The 16477-nt window shown below is 37.6% G+C and overlaps 1 protein-coding gene across 1 annotated transcript in view; it reads right to left on the bottom strand.

The window, feature by feature from the left end:
* The window catches only part of CNBD1 (cyclic nucleotide binding domain containing 1), a 757023-nt gene that overhangs the window by 9885 nt on the left and 730661 nt on the right, over window positions 1-16477 (bottom strand). The window contains exon 13 of the mRNA XM_058444198.1: window positions 13254-13337. Coding sequence (XP_058300181.1) covers window positions 13254-13337 — 84 coding nt within the window. The remainder of the gene's footprint in view (window positions 1-13253; window positions 13338-16477) is intronic.

Genomic DNA, 16477 nt, shown 5'->3' with positions numbered 1-16477 from the left:
GCCAAAATTACACCCTCCAGGCAGGAAATTGGGGAAGACATTTCTGGGATATCTGACAATCCCAAAACACAGGAACTGAAGATACTAACAATATCAGTTCCAAATTAATCTAAGTTATCTTACTCTAAAGGTGATAGCCAAAGAGGCCCTCTCACACACAAAGAGCTACTAATAATTTTGTAGTCCCTGATATAATAGGAAGGTTACTGTAGATAATATCTAATAAAATACAGAGACAGAAAGTTAAACAAAAACAAAAACCCAGCTACTTGGAGGAAGTAATATGAAAGGATAATTTAAAAAATTAAAGACTATCGTGACCAGTAAGGCAGAATTTGTTTTCATATGATAAGAAGAGGATACTTTAAAATAGATTGTTCTATTTAAAATGATAATTTATAAAGAATTTAGAAGAGCACTTGGATATGAAAACCCTGTTACTAGACACAAAAGTACTAATAGAAGTGTTGAAGTCAAATTTGAGCAAAATTAAGCAAAAGGAGAACAAAATGAAAAAGAAAAATATGAGCAGTTCAGAAAGAAATATATAGCAATATTACAGGACTAGTCCATGTGGTTCAATATCAAAATACTAGTAGTTTCAAAACAATCAAATGGAGAAAATGGAGTCGAACACATTAGTGACAAAGTGATTCAAGAATATTTCCTGGGACTGTTATAAATAAAGTTTCAGTGTCGCAAAAGAAATGGCACTCAAATATCACGTTTTCTTTCTTTCTTCTCAGCAAGGCAATTTACTTCTATAGAAGGGTGCACCCTCACAGATGGAGCAATGGCGAGTGCACACCTGGACAAGGGAGGGGAAGGGGTTCTTATTCTTGATGCCCATCGCCCCTGCTGCTGTGTTGTTTCCCTATTGGCTAGGGTTAGACTGCACAGGCTAAACTAATTCCAACTGGCTAATTTAAAGAGAGTGATGGGGTGAGTGGTTTGGTGGGAAAAATGGTTATAGCAGAGCAGGAAATTGGAATGAGTCAGGGTGGAGCAGGTGATTGAAAAATGTTGCTTTACGAGGAAGTTAAAAGTTTAAAAGTAGAAGACAAAGAATTGAACATACTGACATATTGATACTTTGAAGAGAAATTTAGAACTCATATCTAACAGGACCAAACGCCTACTGAGTTCTCAACAAAATAGAAAATAGAAGACCTTCACCAAGACACATTATCATAATACTTTCCATTGTTGGAGCAAATAAAATAAAAATTTAAACACAGTTCAGAGAGAAAAGAATCAAGAATGAAAATGGCACCAGAGGAGTTTGTCAACCCAAGTCTGAGAAGTAGGTGGTGGCAGAGAAATGCTTTCTAGATCCTGAGGGCAGATATTTTCAATGTAGTATTCCATATCCAGGAAAACTAACATTTGACTGTGAATGTACCTCAGAATTTGTAGACCTGCAAGGTCTAAGACATTTATGTCACATCATTCTATTCTTTGGAAGTGATTGATTGGAACAAACTCCATTAAAATAAAGAAGAAATCTAAGAAAGAGCTGTAGAATATAGAAAATTGAAAGACCAAGAAGAGAATGGGGAAGGTTAGTCTCAAGATTATGGTGAATAGCAATTAGGGGGTAACAAATTCTATGAGAAGTCTAGGATTTAACAAATTAAGTTCAGAGCAGGCCAGGAAATTCTATAGAGACTTCCTGAAGGATGAACCTGATACAATTCCTATTATGTTTGAACATAATAGCAAGAAGAGATCTACATATTTGACACAAAGTGTGCAGCTAAGATAATACTTAGTTCATGAAAACTGTACAAAAAGTAAGAGAAAACTAAATAAGTTTTAATCCCTGTGAAAGCAACAATTTTAATATTCATACATTTGTTTCTGGAGGATAGGGGAAATGAAAAGTGAAAGTTATAGGCAGAAGTGTGCATATATTGGTAATATAAAACAGATCCAGGTGTTTCTCCTTAATAGAAGAATAGAGTGATAATTCTCAGAGTTTAGTACGCAGACCCCTGGGGAATCCCAAAGACATTCTTAGGTGGTCTATGGACTCAAAACTATTTTTAGAATAATGCTTAGTGTTATTTTCCTGTTGCATTGCACAGCGGTGTTAAAACTGCTGATCAACAGTGCATCAACACAAAGAAAGCAGTAGACTCCAAGATGTCCTTGTCATTGTATACTTCAAAAAATTCGTTTAGAGTATTACTGAAGAATTTACCTGATGAGGTAAAAATATTAATTTTATTACATTGTAACCATTGGGTACACATTTTTAAAATATTCTGTGGGATGAAATGGTAAGTCCACATACAACACTTCCCCCAGACACTGACTGTGATGGTTGTTTTGAAAAAGTGTACTTATGCAATTGAGTTGTGTTTACATGGAATGCTGTTTTTATTAAAGTGAAATACTGCTATACAAATATGAGTATTCATATTTGGACATTTGATAGACATTTTCTCAAAAATAAAGTGAGTCCGTCACTTCAATAGACAGTATTTATTGTCAGTGATAAAATTTGAATTTTCAAATAAAGATGAGAATTTTTACAACAGTTTTTAATGACTTGACAGCCTCCAAATACTTAAAGACTTTTCACATGTGGTCACTGGTGGTACTAATGAACATGAATTTTTGATATTAAAAAGGGAAGTGTGTCAACACTGGATGACCTGCATCAAAGCCAATGTTTTCCAAATGTCCAATGTATGCATGTTATCAAATCACCTATACTTGGGTAAAAGATCCTCAAGGTACAAGAGAGACCAGTGGATTTTAATGTAAGAGTTTGTTAATATAGTTTCAGATTTTACATTGCAGCTAAATGTTAAGAAAGCGCTATTGTCTAGTTTTTATTTAGTATCAAAGAAAAATATCCACAATTGTTTGATAGAATTTCTCTTTTTTCAAGTATATGCATTGTGAGGCTGGATTTTCTTCATATACTTCAACCAAAACAATGTTTTGTGACAGACAGTACTGAAGTAGATGTGAGAATCCAGTTATTCTCTATTAAGTAGACATTAAAGATATTTGCAAAAATGTAAAGCAAGCCACTCTTCTTACTAAGGATTTTTGTTTCAGAAAATGCTGTTATTTTTCATAGAAAGATGTTATTGGTGTAATTTGCATACATTATTATTACACTAAAATTTAATAAAAAACTTGTAAAATTTCTAAGTAAGTTTTAATTTGTAGTATGGTAAATATATACATATACATATGCTTCTCTCTTCCATTCACCAGTTACAAGCAGGGTTCAGATTCTGTCTGTGCCACTTCCATGGAAACTGAGAAACCTGAGCAAATTATTTGTCCCCTCTGAGCTCATTTCCCATTTGAAATATTGACTTGGTATTACCGGTCTTGAAGGGTTCTTGTGAGGTTTAGGGATAATATCTAATGTAAATATGATACATATGACATATGACATAATATGTCTAGCACATTGCAGATACTTAATAAACAATAGCATTTGGTATCTAGAAAAAAATCAATAGATAGAACCCATTTAAAGAAAAGTTCTTTGGAGGTCCTTCTTAATTTTTAAAGTGCAAAGGGGTCCTGAGATGAAAATGTTTGAGGACATTTGGAGTATACAATGCTCAGAATTGAAAAATCAAAATGTAGTAATGTAGCAATTTAAGCGTTATTGAAGTTATGTTTAGGGAGGATATGCTGAAGAATGATTTGACTCTTAAAGATGTTTATAATTTTAAAATTATCCCACTACATAGAATGTAACATAGATAAAAAATGTACACTTAGGGTAATTATTTGTGTATCGTGGCTTGTATAAAATTTGCAGTGAATTCATTTCCCATTAATAATAATAGTTAATAAAGGTTATGTTATTACTTTACAGATTTTGTGTCAGAAGTATAAAGTAAAGTATATAAGACCTAGTGCTTGGCACATTATGAGTCTTGCTGTTTTTAATTGTTTATAATTGTCATAATGATTGAAGAGGAAAATGGTGATCTGAGAAAATAAGATCCAAAATAGGTAGAATGTATAATTATGTGTGTTTTTTTCCTGCTGTACTATCCACGACTGTCATTTTCTACTATGCTATATGGAATGTTGGAAGTATGTTTCACAGAAGGAACTCATGGGCCCTAAGGTGATCTAATAGCATAGCACCACAAACTACCTAGCCTTAGTTAGCCACTTTCTCATCAGTTTGTATAGATTATCCATGACGTTTAATATATATTTTTAAAAAACACTTTGTTGCTAAAATATTTTAAAACTACTCATCTAGTCGAATTTAGCATCTACTGAAGAACTTGCAATGTCATTGTTTTACTATAAATATCTAATGATTAAGAAAAAATGACACCATACCTTCAATATCTAATGATTAAGAAAAAAATGACACCATACCTTCTAAACCGATAAACTTTTGTTTTTGCTATTAAATCTTTGTCTCTTCATTTTTTAAATTAAATCTATTCCCAAGAAATTCTTTTTTTTTTTTTTTTTTTTGAGACGGAGTCTCACTCTGTCGCCCAGGCTGGAGTACAGTGGCGTGATCTCTGCTCACTGCAATCTCTGCCTCTTAGGTTCAAGTGATTGATTCTCCTGCCTCAGCCTCTTGAGTAGCTGGGATTACAGGCACGCACCACTATGCTCGCCTAATTTTTTTGTATTTTTAGTAGAGACGTGGTTTCACTGTGTTGGTCAGGCTGGTCTTGAACTCCTGACCTTGTGATCCACCCACCTCAGCCTCCAAAAGTGCTGGGATTACAGGCATGAGCCACAGCGCCCTGCCAAGAAATTCTTATCTTTCAAATATAATGATGCCATTTGTAACTGATTTGATCAAAATACATTCTCAAACTCAGAACACTGGAATGCACTCATTTGCCCATCTGCTTGTGAGCTCTAGAAATCTCCATCACAATCACTTGGCTCTTTGGAATGAGTTCAGAGGATACAGAACGTGAGAAAACCACAAAGCTATGTGATATCTGGGCTTGGATTTATCATCTCTATAATCATGGATTGATGAAATATGGCTCCAAAAGAATTGCCTGACCTTTTAATATCCATCTTGGATGTACAAAGCCCATAAAATAGTACCAATTGGATGAGTTACCCTTAGAAAAAATTGTTTCTTTCCCGACGTAAACAACATGTTTTCATTTACCAATCATAGCCCCCCTTTCTCTCTATGTATTCAAAACCTGTTTGTTTGGATTATAGACACTAATCAGATGGCGATTCAACAGTAAAGTTAAAATGGGCCTGGCAGGTAGCTCACACCTGTAATCTCAGCACTTTGGGATGCCAAGGAGGAGGAAGAATCCTTTGAGCCCAGGAGTTGGAGACCAGCCTGTGCAACGTGGTGAAACCCCATCTCTACGGAATATAGAAAAATAAGCCAGGTGTGGTGGCTCACACCTGCAATCCCAGCACTTTGGAAGGCCAAGGCAGGCTGATCACTAGAGGTCAGGAGTTCGAGACCAGCCTGGCCAACATGGTGAAACCCTGTCTCTACTAAAAACACAAAAATTATCTGGGCATGGTGGTGTGTGCCTGTAGTCCCAGCTACTCAGGGGGCTAAGCCAGGAGAATTACTTGGAGAACCTTGGAGGTGGAGCTTGCAGTGAGCTGAGATCGGGCCACTGCACTTCAGTCTGGATGACAGAGCTAGACTCTGTCCTCCCCCTGAAAAAAGAAAGAAAAGAAAAGGAAAAAGAAATATATATATATATGTATGTAAACACACACAAATAGCCCAGCAGCATGGTGTTGCTCCTGCAGTCCCAGCTACTCAGGAGGCTGAGGTAGGAGGATTGCTTGAGCTGGGAAGGAAGAGGTTGCAGTGAGCTGAGATCTTGTCACCGAACTCTAGCCTGGGCAACAGAGCGGGGACCCTGTCTTAAAAAAAAAAAGGGGGGGAGGGTGGAGCCAAGATGGCTGAATAAGAACAGCTCTGGTCTACAGCTCCCAGCGTGAGCGGCACAGATTTCTGCATTTCCGTTTGAGGTACTGGGTTCATATCACTAGGGAGTGCCAAACAGTGGGTGCAGGACAGTTGGTGCAGCGCACTGTGCGCGAGCCGAAGCAGGGAGAGGCATTGCCTCATTTAGGAAGTGCAAGGGGTCAGGGAGTTCCCATTCCTAGTCAAAGAAAGGGGTAACAGACGGCACCTGGAAAATCAGGTCAGTCCCACCATAATACTGCGCTTTTCCAACAGGCTTGGAAAACGGCACACCAGGAGATTGTGTCCCGCACCTGGCTCGGAGGGTCCTATGCCCACGGAATCTCACTGATTGCTAGCACAGCAGTCTGAGATCAAACTGCAAGGCGACAGCCAGGCTGGGGGAGGGGCGCCCGACATTGCCCAGGCTTGCTTAGGTAAACAAAGCAGCCAGGAAGCTCGAACTGGGTGGAGCCCACCACAGCTCAAGGAGGCCTGCCTGCCTCTGTAGGCTCCACCTCTGGGGGCAGGGCACAGACAAACAAAAATTCAGCAGGAACCTCTGCAGACTTAAATGTCCCTGTCTGATAGCTTTGAAAAGAGTAGTAGTTCTCCCAGCACGCAGCTGGATATCTGAGAACGGACAGACTGCCTCCTAAAGTGAGTCCCTGACCCCCGAGCAGCCTAACTGGGAGGCACCCCCCAGTAGGGACAGACTGACACCTCACTCGGCCAGGTACTCCTCTGAGACAAAACTTCCAGAGGAACTATCAGACAGCTGAATTTGTGGTCTCACGAAAATCCACTGTTCTGCAGCCACCGCTGCTGACACTCAGCTAATCAGGGTCTGGAGTGGACCTCTAGCAAACTCCAACAGACCTGCAGCTGAGGGTCCTGTCTGGTAGAAGGAAAACTAACAAACAGAAAGGACATCCACACCAAAAACCCATCTGTACATCACCATCATCAAAGACCAAAAGTAGATAAGCCCACAAAGATGGGGAAAAAACAGAGTAGAAAAACTGGAGACTCTAAAAAGCAGAGCACCTCTCCTCCTCCAAAGGAATGCAGTTCCTCACCAGCAATGGAACAAAGCTGGATGGAGAATGACTATGACGAGTTGAGACAAGAAGGCTTCAGACGATCAAACTACTCTGGGCTACGGGAGGAAATTCAAAACAATAGCAAAGAACTTAAAACCTTTGAAAAAAAATCAGACGAATGGATAACTAGAATAACCAGTGGAGAGAAGGGCTTAAAGGAGCTGATGGAGCTGAAAGCCAAGTTTCGAGAACTACATGAGGATTGCAGAAGCCTCGGGAGCCGATGCGAACAACTGGAAGAAAGGGTATCAGTGATGGAAGATGAATTGAATGAAATGAAGCAAGAAGGGAAGTTTAGAGAAAAAAGAATAAAAAGAAACGAACAAAGACTCCAAGAAATTTGGGACTATGTGAAAAGACCAAATCTACGTCTCATTTGTGTACCTGAAAATGACAGGGAGAATGGAACCAAGTTGGAAAACACTCTGCAAGATATTATCCAGGAGAACTTCCCCAATCTATCAAGGCAGGCCAACATTCAGATTCAGGAAATACAGAGAACGCCACAAAGATACTCCTTGAGAAGAGCAACTCCAAGACACATAATTGTCAGATTCACCAAAGTTGAAATGAAGGAAAAAATGTTAAGGGCGGCCAGAGAGAAAGGTCGGGTTACCCACAAAGGGAAGCCCATCAGACTAACAGCTGATCTTTCGGCAGAAACTCTACAAGCCAGAAGAGAGTGGGGGCCGATATTCAACATTCTTCAAGAAAAGAATTTTCAACCCAGAATTTCATATCCAGCCAAACTAAGCTTCATAAGTGAAGGAGAAATAAAATACTTTACAGACAAACAAATGCTGAGTGATTTTGTCACCACCAGTCCTGCCCTAAAAGAGCTCCTGAAGGAAGCATTAAACATGGAAAGGAACAACCCGTACCAGCTACTGCAAAAACATGCCAAATTGTAAAGACCATCAAGGCTAGGAAGAAACTGCATCAACTAATGAGCAAAATAACCAACTAACATCATAATTACAGGATCAAATTCACCCATAACAATATTAACTTTAAATGTAAATGGGCTAAATGATCCAATTAAAAGACACAGACTGGCAAACTGAATAAGGAGTCAAGACTCATCAGTGTGCTGTATTCAGGAAACCCATCTCACATGCAGAGACACACATTGACTCAAAATAAAGGGATGGAGGAAGATCTATCAAGCAAATGGAAAACAAAAAAAGCAGGGGTTGTAATCCCAGTCTCTGATAAAATAGACTTTAAACCAACAAAGATCAAAAGAGACAAAAAAGGCCATTACATAATGGTAAAGGGATCAATTCAACAAGAAGAGCTAACTATCCTAAATACATATGCACCCAACACAGGAGCACCCAGATTCATAAAGCAAGTCCTGAGTGACCTACAAAGGGACTTACTTAAACTCCCACACAATAATAATGGGAGATTTTAACACCCCACTGTCAACATTAGACAGATCAACGAGACAGAAAGTTAACAAAGATATCCAGGAATTGAATTCAGTTCTGCACAAAGTGGACCTAATAGACATCTACAGAACTCTCCACCCCAAATCAACAGAATATACATTTTTTTTTCAGCATCACACCACACTTATTCCAAAATTGACCACAGTTGGAAGTAAAGCTCTCCTCAGCAAATGTAAAAGAACAGAAATTATAACAAACTGTCTCTCAGACCACAGTGCAATCAAACTAGAACTCAGGATTAAGAAACTCACTCAAAACCACTCAACTACATGGAAACTGAACAACCTGCTCCTGAATGACTACTGGGTACATAAGGAAATGAAGGCAGAAATAAAGATGTTCTTTGAAACCAACGAGAACAAAGACACAACATACCAGAATCTCTGGGACGCATTCAAAGCAGTGTGTAGAGGGAAATTTATAGCACTAAATGCCCACAAGAGAAAGCAGGAAAGATCCAAAATTGACACCCTAACATCACAAATAAAAGAACTAGAAAAGCAAGAGCAAACACATTCAAAAGCTAGCAGAAGGCTACAAATAACTAAAATCAGAGCAGAACTGAAGGAAATAGAGACACAAAAAACCCTTCTAAAAATTAATGAATCCAGGAGCCGGTTTTTTGAAAAGATCAACAAAATTGATAGACCCCTAGCAAGACTAATAAAGAAGAAAAGAGAGAAGAATCAATCAAATAGATGCAATAAAAAATGAAAAAGGGGTTATCACCACTGATCCCACAGAAATACAATCTACCATCAGAGAATACTACAAACACCTCTATGCAAATAAACTAGAAAATCTAGAAGAAACAGATAAATTCCTCGACAAATACACCCTTCCAAGACTAAACCAGGAAGAAGTTGAATCTCTGATTAGACCAATAACAGGATCTGAAATTGTGGCAATAATCAATAGCTTACCAACCAAAAGGAGTCCAGGACCTGATGGATTCACAGCCAAATTCTACCAGAGGTACAAGGAGGAACTGGTACCATTCCTTCTGAAAATATTCCAATCGATAGAAAAAGAGGGAAGCCTCCCTAACACATTTTATGAGGCCAGCATCCTCCTGATAACAAAGCCTGGCAGAGACACAACCAAAAAAGAGAATTTCAGACCAATATCCTCGATGAACATTGATGCAAAAATCCTCAGTAAAATACTGGCAAACTGAATCCAGCAGCACATCAAAAAGCTTATACACCATGATCAAGTGGGCTTCATCCCTGGGATGCAAGGCTGGTTCAACATACGCAAATCAATAAATGTAATCCAGCACATAAACAGAACCAAAGACAAAAACCACATGATTATCTCAATAGATGCAGGAAAGGCCTTTGACAAAATTCAACAACCCTTCATGCTAAAATCTCTCGATAAACTAGGTATTGATGATGGGATGTATCTCGAAATAATAAGAGCTATCTATGACAAACCCACAGCCAGTATCATACTGAATGGGCAAAAACTGGAAGCATTCCCTTTGAAAACGGGCACAAGACAGGGATGCCCTCTCTCACCACTCCTATTCAACAGAGTGCTGGAAGTTCTGGCCAGGGCAATCAGGCAGGAGAAGGAAATAAAGGGTATTCAATTAGGAAAAGAGGAAGTCAAATTGTTCCTGTTTGCATATGACATGATTGTATATCTAGAAAACCCCACTGTCTCAGCCCAAAATGTCCTTAAGCTGATTAGCAACTTCAGCAAAGTCTCAGGATACAAAATCAATGTACAAAAATCACAAGCATTCTTGTACACCAATAACAAACAGAGAGCCAAATCATGAGTGAACTCCCATTCACAATTGCTTCAAAGAGAATAAAATACCTAGGAATCCAACTTACAAGGGATGTGAAGGACCTCTTCAAGGAGAACTACAAACCACTGCTCAATGAAATAAAAGAAGATACAAACACGTGGAAGAACATTCCATGCTCATGGGTCGGAAGAATCACTATCGTGAAAATGGCCATACTGCCCAAGGTAATTTATAGATTCAGTGCCATCCCCATCAAGCTACCAATGACTTTCTTCACAGAATTGGAAAAATCTACTTTAAAGTTCATATGGAACCAAAAAAGAGCCCGCATCACCAAGTCAATCCTAAGCCAAAAGAACAAAGCAGGAGGCATCATGCTACCTGACTTCAAACTATACTACAAGGCTACAGTAACCAAAACAGCGTGGTACTGGTACCACAACAGAGACATAGATCAATGGAACAGAACAGAACCCTCAGAAATAATGCCGCATATCTACAACTATCTGATCTTTGAAAAACCTGACAAAAACAAGAAATGGGGAAAGGATTCCCTATTTAATAAATGGTGCTGGGAAAACTGGCTAGCCATATGTAGAAAGCTGAAACTGGATCCCTTCCTTACACCTTATACAAAAATTAATTCAAGATGGATTAAAGACTTACATGTTAGACCTAAAATGATAAAAACCCTAGAAGAAAGCCTAGGCAATACCATTCAGGACATAGGCATGGGCAAGGACTTCATGTCTACAACACCAAAAACAATGGCAACAAAAGCCAAAATTGACAAATGGGATCTAATTAAACTAAAGAGCTTCTGCACAGCAAAAGAAACTACCATCAGAGTGAACAGGCAACCTACAGAATGGGAAAAAATTTTTGCAACCTACTCATCTGACAAAGGGCTAATATCCAGAATCTACAATGAACTCAAATTTACAAGAAAAAAACAAACAACCCCATCAAAAAGTGGGCGAAGGACATGAACAGACACTTCTCAAAAGAAGACATATTTATGCAGCCAACAGACACATGAAAAAATGCTCGTCATCACTGGCCATCAGAGAAATGCAAGTCAAAACCACAATGAGATACCATCTCACACCAGTTAGAATGGCCATCATTAAAAAGTCAGGAAACAACAGGTGCTGGAGAGGATGTGGAGAAATAGGAACACTTTTACACTGTTGGTGGGATTGTAAACTAGTTCAACTATTGTGGAAGTCAGTGTGGCGATTCCTCAGGGATCTAGAACTAGAAATACCATTTGACCCAGCCATCCCATTACTGGGTATATACCCAAAGGACTATAAATCATGCTGCTATAAAGACACATGCACATGTATGTTTATTGCAGCACTATTCACAATAGCAAAGACTTGGAACCAACCCAAATGTCCAACAACGATAGACTGGATTAAGAAAATGTGGCACATATACACCATGGAATACTATGCAGCCATAAAAAATGATGAGTTCATGTCCTTTGTAGGGACATGGATGAAACTGGAAACCATCATTCTTAGTAAACTATCGCAAGGACAAAAAACCAAACACCGCATGTTCTCACTCATAGGTGGGAATCGAACAGTGAGAACTCATGGACACAGGAAGGAGAACATCACACTCTGGGGACTGTTTTGGGTTGCGGGGAGGGGGGAAGGTCATCATTAGGAGATATACCTAATGCTAAATGACGAGTTAATGGGTGCAGCAAACCAACACGGCACATGGATACATATGTAACAAACCTGCACATTGTGCACATGTACCCTAGAACCTAAAGTATAATAATAAAAAAAAAGGAGTAAGTTAAAATGTAGTGCTATGACAAAATACTTCTCCTTGAGACTAGGAAATGAGGTGTTTCCATGAAGAGATTGCATTTGCCAGACAGATGCGTCCCTAGTCACCTCCAAGAGGAATGACTCCCGCACATTTATTAAGCTTCAAGACAAGAAACAAAGAGAGATGGCTGTTAGGATGGCTTTTTAGAAATCAGGCTCTGAACCCTGACCCAGGAATATTTCCACATGGAAACAGCAGTTAAACCTGGATTACATGCAGGCTAGGCCAAAAAGAAATGCAGAAGAGGCTGAGCTATGTGTACATATTGAAAGAATTGCATTCTTTCAATTTCTGCAAATACATGTCACGTATTTCCATGAAGAGGAGTGAATGAAGTAAAGAGAGGAGAATCTACTTCCCAAATGCTTCCTAAGATGATGGTTTTTTTTTTTTTTTTTTTTTTTGGTATTTACAAGAGAGTAGAGAAAAGCTTTTCCCTAAAATAATTGCTTAAGATTCCCAATCTTTAAAAGTGAGGATGCCTCTGTATATAAACAGATTATATAATTACCTACTTGCCTCAAATATTCTCTTATCCAAGTTTTCTAGTTCTAAAATCACAAATCATTTTAAAATAAATAAATGATTTTAGTGCCTATTAAGTGGTAAATACTTTCCTCTATGTTGTTTTATTGCTTAATTTTCATAACAAAGACAGAAATTCTTCAATTAAGATATTGAGAATATGCATACAGTTAAGTAATTTGTAAATATTGTGCAATAAAAATGAAAGGTAAAATCTTAACTCACATCTCTCGTATTCCATGCTCCCTCTTGTATGACACATGTAAGTTTTACCAAGATTCCTAGAGAATGACTGTGGGGAATGTGGAAAATTATCATTGAATCAATTTACTCTAACATCAATTTTCACTTAATTGCCATATATTTTCATCTGGCAGAAAGAATTGGAGAAGTGTCCGTCTTAAAGCACTGGTTCCTTGGACTATGGCTGAAGTAGAATAAGAACTCAGAAAGTCAATGAAGGACTTCAGAGACAGATTTTTTTTTTTTTTTTAACTTTACCAACTGTCTTAGGGTTGGTCCTTTTCAAAATGTGAAATACATTTTACCTCTAGAATGTCAATGCTGAGGTTCTGTATACTGGAGACAACAGTGATTTGTTAACTTACACAGGGAAGAAAAAAAGAGAACTTGTTACTCACATTCACTGCTGCTTGCTGCTGTTGGTTGGCTCTGTGGTATACCAAGGACCAAATTCCAAGTTTGGCTGACGGGATCTTCAACGGCTTTCAAACAACATAACAATAACAAAAACTTTAGCCAGTTCCCTTATTATTCAAACCATGTTATTACTAAAATATAAAAAGGGGGAGTATCTTATTGAAAAAAAAGGATTGTCTAATTCTGCAAATTGTTAGACTTTTTCTGCTTAAGACAATGATACAAACTGCTGTTCTATTACTTTCATATAAAACCAACAAAAGCCATTGTCTAAAGAGTCCACACATATGGTATTTATAAGATAAGTTTGGTTTACTTCATATGATTTTATTTTACTTTGGACTTCCTACAACTCAAATATTCTTCCTTTTCAATTACTGAAGGTAATTTAATAATGCTGTTTTGCTTAGACAAAGAACTATTCATTGTTTAAAAATCAAAGAATGACTTCGAGAAACTTCAAGGATGAATGAATTACAATTTTAGCTTTTAGAAATTTGTCTGTCACATTTTATGATACCAGGCCTTAGCTGATAAAGTGGCCTCTGTCTTTAGTTTCAGAGACTATGAAGGAACCGGCATCATTTTAAAAATTAAATATTTCATTCTATTAAAAATCTCCACTGATAAAATATTAAAAGAAAAAAATCTGAAATCCCTTCCTAAAAATTCAAGAATATGCCCATGGGTAAAAATAAACGTAGTTGGAATATCCAGGATGTGAGACCAAGCAGAGATTTACAGAAAGAGTTGCAGTAGTTGTATAATCTGGGAATTACATTATGTAATGCACTATTTCTAGAGAGGAGCTATAACTTAACTCCACATTAACTATGGAGAAACATATTTAAACTCTTGAGGACTTAGAAATGGCAGCAGAAGGAAATAAATATCTGTCCAGACCAGGAGAGCCACATTAACAGATGTATTATAGAACAAAAATATGTGTGAGGGTATCTCATGGCAGCATTAAGTTTGATTGTGATGTTGATCAAAGAGATGATTCACACTCATTAAGTGACAAAAATTGGACATGTAGAGATTGTCATTCTTTCAAGGATGAATAAAATGGAGAAAAATTATTTAGGTGGCAAACACAACAAAGAGTAAGTAAGTGATTGACTTTAATATAGGTGCAGAATTAATTGTAAGTATGTAAAGGCTTTCTACAAAAACAAAACAATGTTTTAAATACATATGCATGTGTCTTCAATAAATATTACATAACAAAGAAAAACGAGATGAAAATAGAGCTATCTTCTTGAGATACAGAATAAAATTTTAAAAAGTTAACAGAGATATTGAGAGTAAGAGCAACTAAAAGCACAATAGCAAATTTTGTTTATATATATTTTTTTTTTTTTTGGAGATGGAGTCTCGCTCTGTTGCCCAGGCTGGAGTGCAGTGGCATGATCCCCACTCACTGCACCTCTGCCTCCCCGGTTCAAGCAATTCTCCTGCCTCAGCCTCCCGAGTAGTTGTTATTACTGGTGTGCACCACTATGCCTGGCTAATTTTTGTATTTTTAGTAGAGACAGGGTTTCATCATGTTGGCCAGGCTGGTCTCAAACTCCTGACTTCAGGTGATCTGCCCACCTCGGCCTCCCAAAGTGCTGGGATTACAGGCATGAGCCACCAGCCAACAACAGCAAATTAAAATGTGCTTTAGAGGTACTAAGAAGAGAAAGTATATCATTATATCATATACAATTATATCAGTGATATTGGAGAATAGAGAATCTCTTTAAGAGTAAAACTTAAAGTATAATAATAATAAAATTAAACCCAAAAAACCAAATTTAACCAATAAAAAAAAAGAGTAAAAGAGAAAAAACATACAGGAGAAAATGATCAGAAAGATGGTAACTGTGGAGAGAAGAGAGATGATCCAATTTATAGATTATCAGAATTGAGAAAGAACCAGAATGAAACTGCCAAGTAATAAACAAACTTGTAGAATAAACTGATAACACCCAAATCTTTACAGAAAAACCATCCACTTTGATGCAATGACAGATTTTTAAAGCTGCTTGCTAAAATTTTTGGTTTATGAGAATAAAAGAAGTTCTTCAAGAAAATAAGCTTGAAAATAAACCATAGTGCTATTATATGTGGGATGCATTCAATTAAAAGTAACACATTATTTTAAAACGTATGTTACCAATTGGATAATATACAGTTTACAAGTTGGTTTCTTCCAGGAATGCAAGGGTAGCTCAATTCTAGAAAACCCCCTGAAGTAAACTGTAGTATCTCTAAGCCAGTTAAAACAAATCTCATGGCAAGAGCAGTACTTTTTGAGGCTCTTCTGATTCCAGGGCCACCTGGACTTTATAAAGGGACAGTCTGCTGGAATCAGGCTCAGCCCCTCTTGGAGCAGCACTTACCAGCAGGGTTCTTGTTTCCTGTATTGGGCCTAACAGTGGAGAGATATATGGGCAAAAGGCTGAAGTGTTGTTTGCTCAAAACTGTACAAGGAGAACGACTTCTGTAGTTTGGGGAAAGGCAATTGTCAAAAGTACAGTTTGCTGACTTAAGAGAAAAGAACAATTTTTAACTGGTTGTTCCCTTTACACTTACATAGAACCAAATGTTTTTCACCAATCTGGGTTGAATTTTGTATTTCTAAATAAGATTGGAGTCAGTAGGACTCTGAATTTCTTCATGTCTCGTCATCAGATTTTCACTGAGCAGTCTCATCGCAATTATCATTCAACACACAGAGGCAGTTTAATTACATTTCCCAATATAGCTACATTATCATTTCATATAGCTGTCATCTTGATCCTAAAATAACCATAGTCTCTTTCCTGTGAATGTTAACATATCATCAACAATAACTCCCATAAAGTGACCTTTTCTTGACACAAAGCTGAAAAGAAATAGTGGTATGTAGTTTCATGCTCAAAAAGCCCTTTTGAAAATTTTAGCAAACTCTTTAGAATAAAAGCTTTTGTTAGTGGCCATTGTCACAAATCACACTGTGTATTGTCCAAAAAATTGGCATAAATTTACTGCAACAGACAAGCAAACTTATATCCACAAGAAGTTACAAAATATGGCCTTGTCGCATTATTTTCACTTAGTACACAATCTATTTAAGAATTTGAATTATTAGATACCATTAGAAAACCTGAAGATTTATGAATTTGAATACCAACCCCACCTGTGCTTCCTGCAGTGATTATTTATCTGAATATTGGTG

Source organism: Hylobates moloch, unplaced genomic scaffold (genome assembly GCF_009828535.3).
Source record: "Hylobates moloch isolate HMO894 unplaced genomic scaffold, HMol_V3 SCAFFOLD_9, whole genome shotgun sequence".
Taxonomy (NCBI): domain Eukaryota; kingdom Metazoa; phylum Chordata; class Mammalia; order Primates; family Hylobatidae; genus Hylobates; species Hylobates moloch.
The sequence above is the reverse complement of the archived record's forward strand: the minus strand, read 5'-3'. Positions and strand labels throughout refer to the sequence as shown.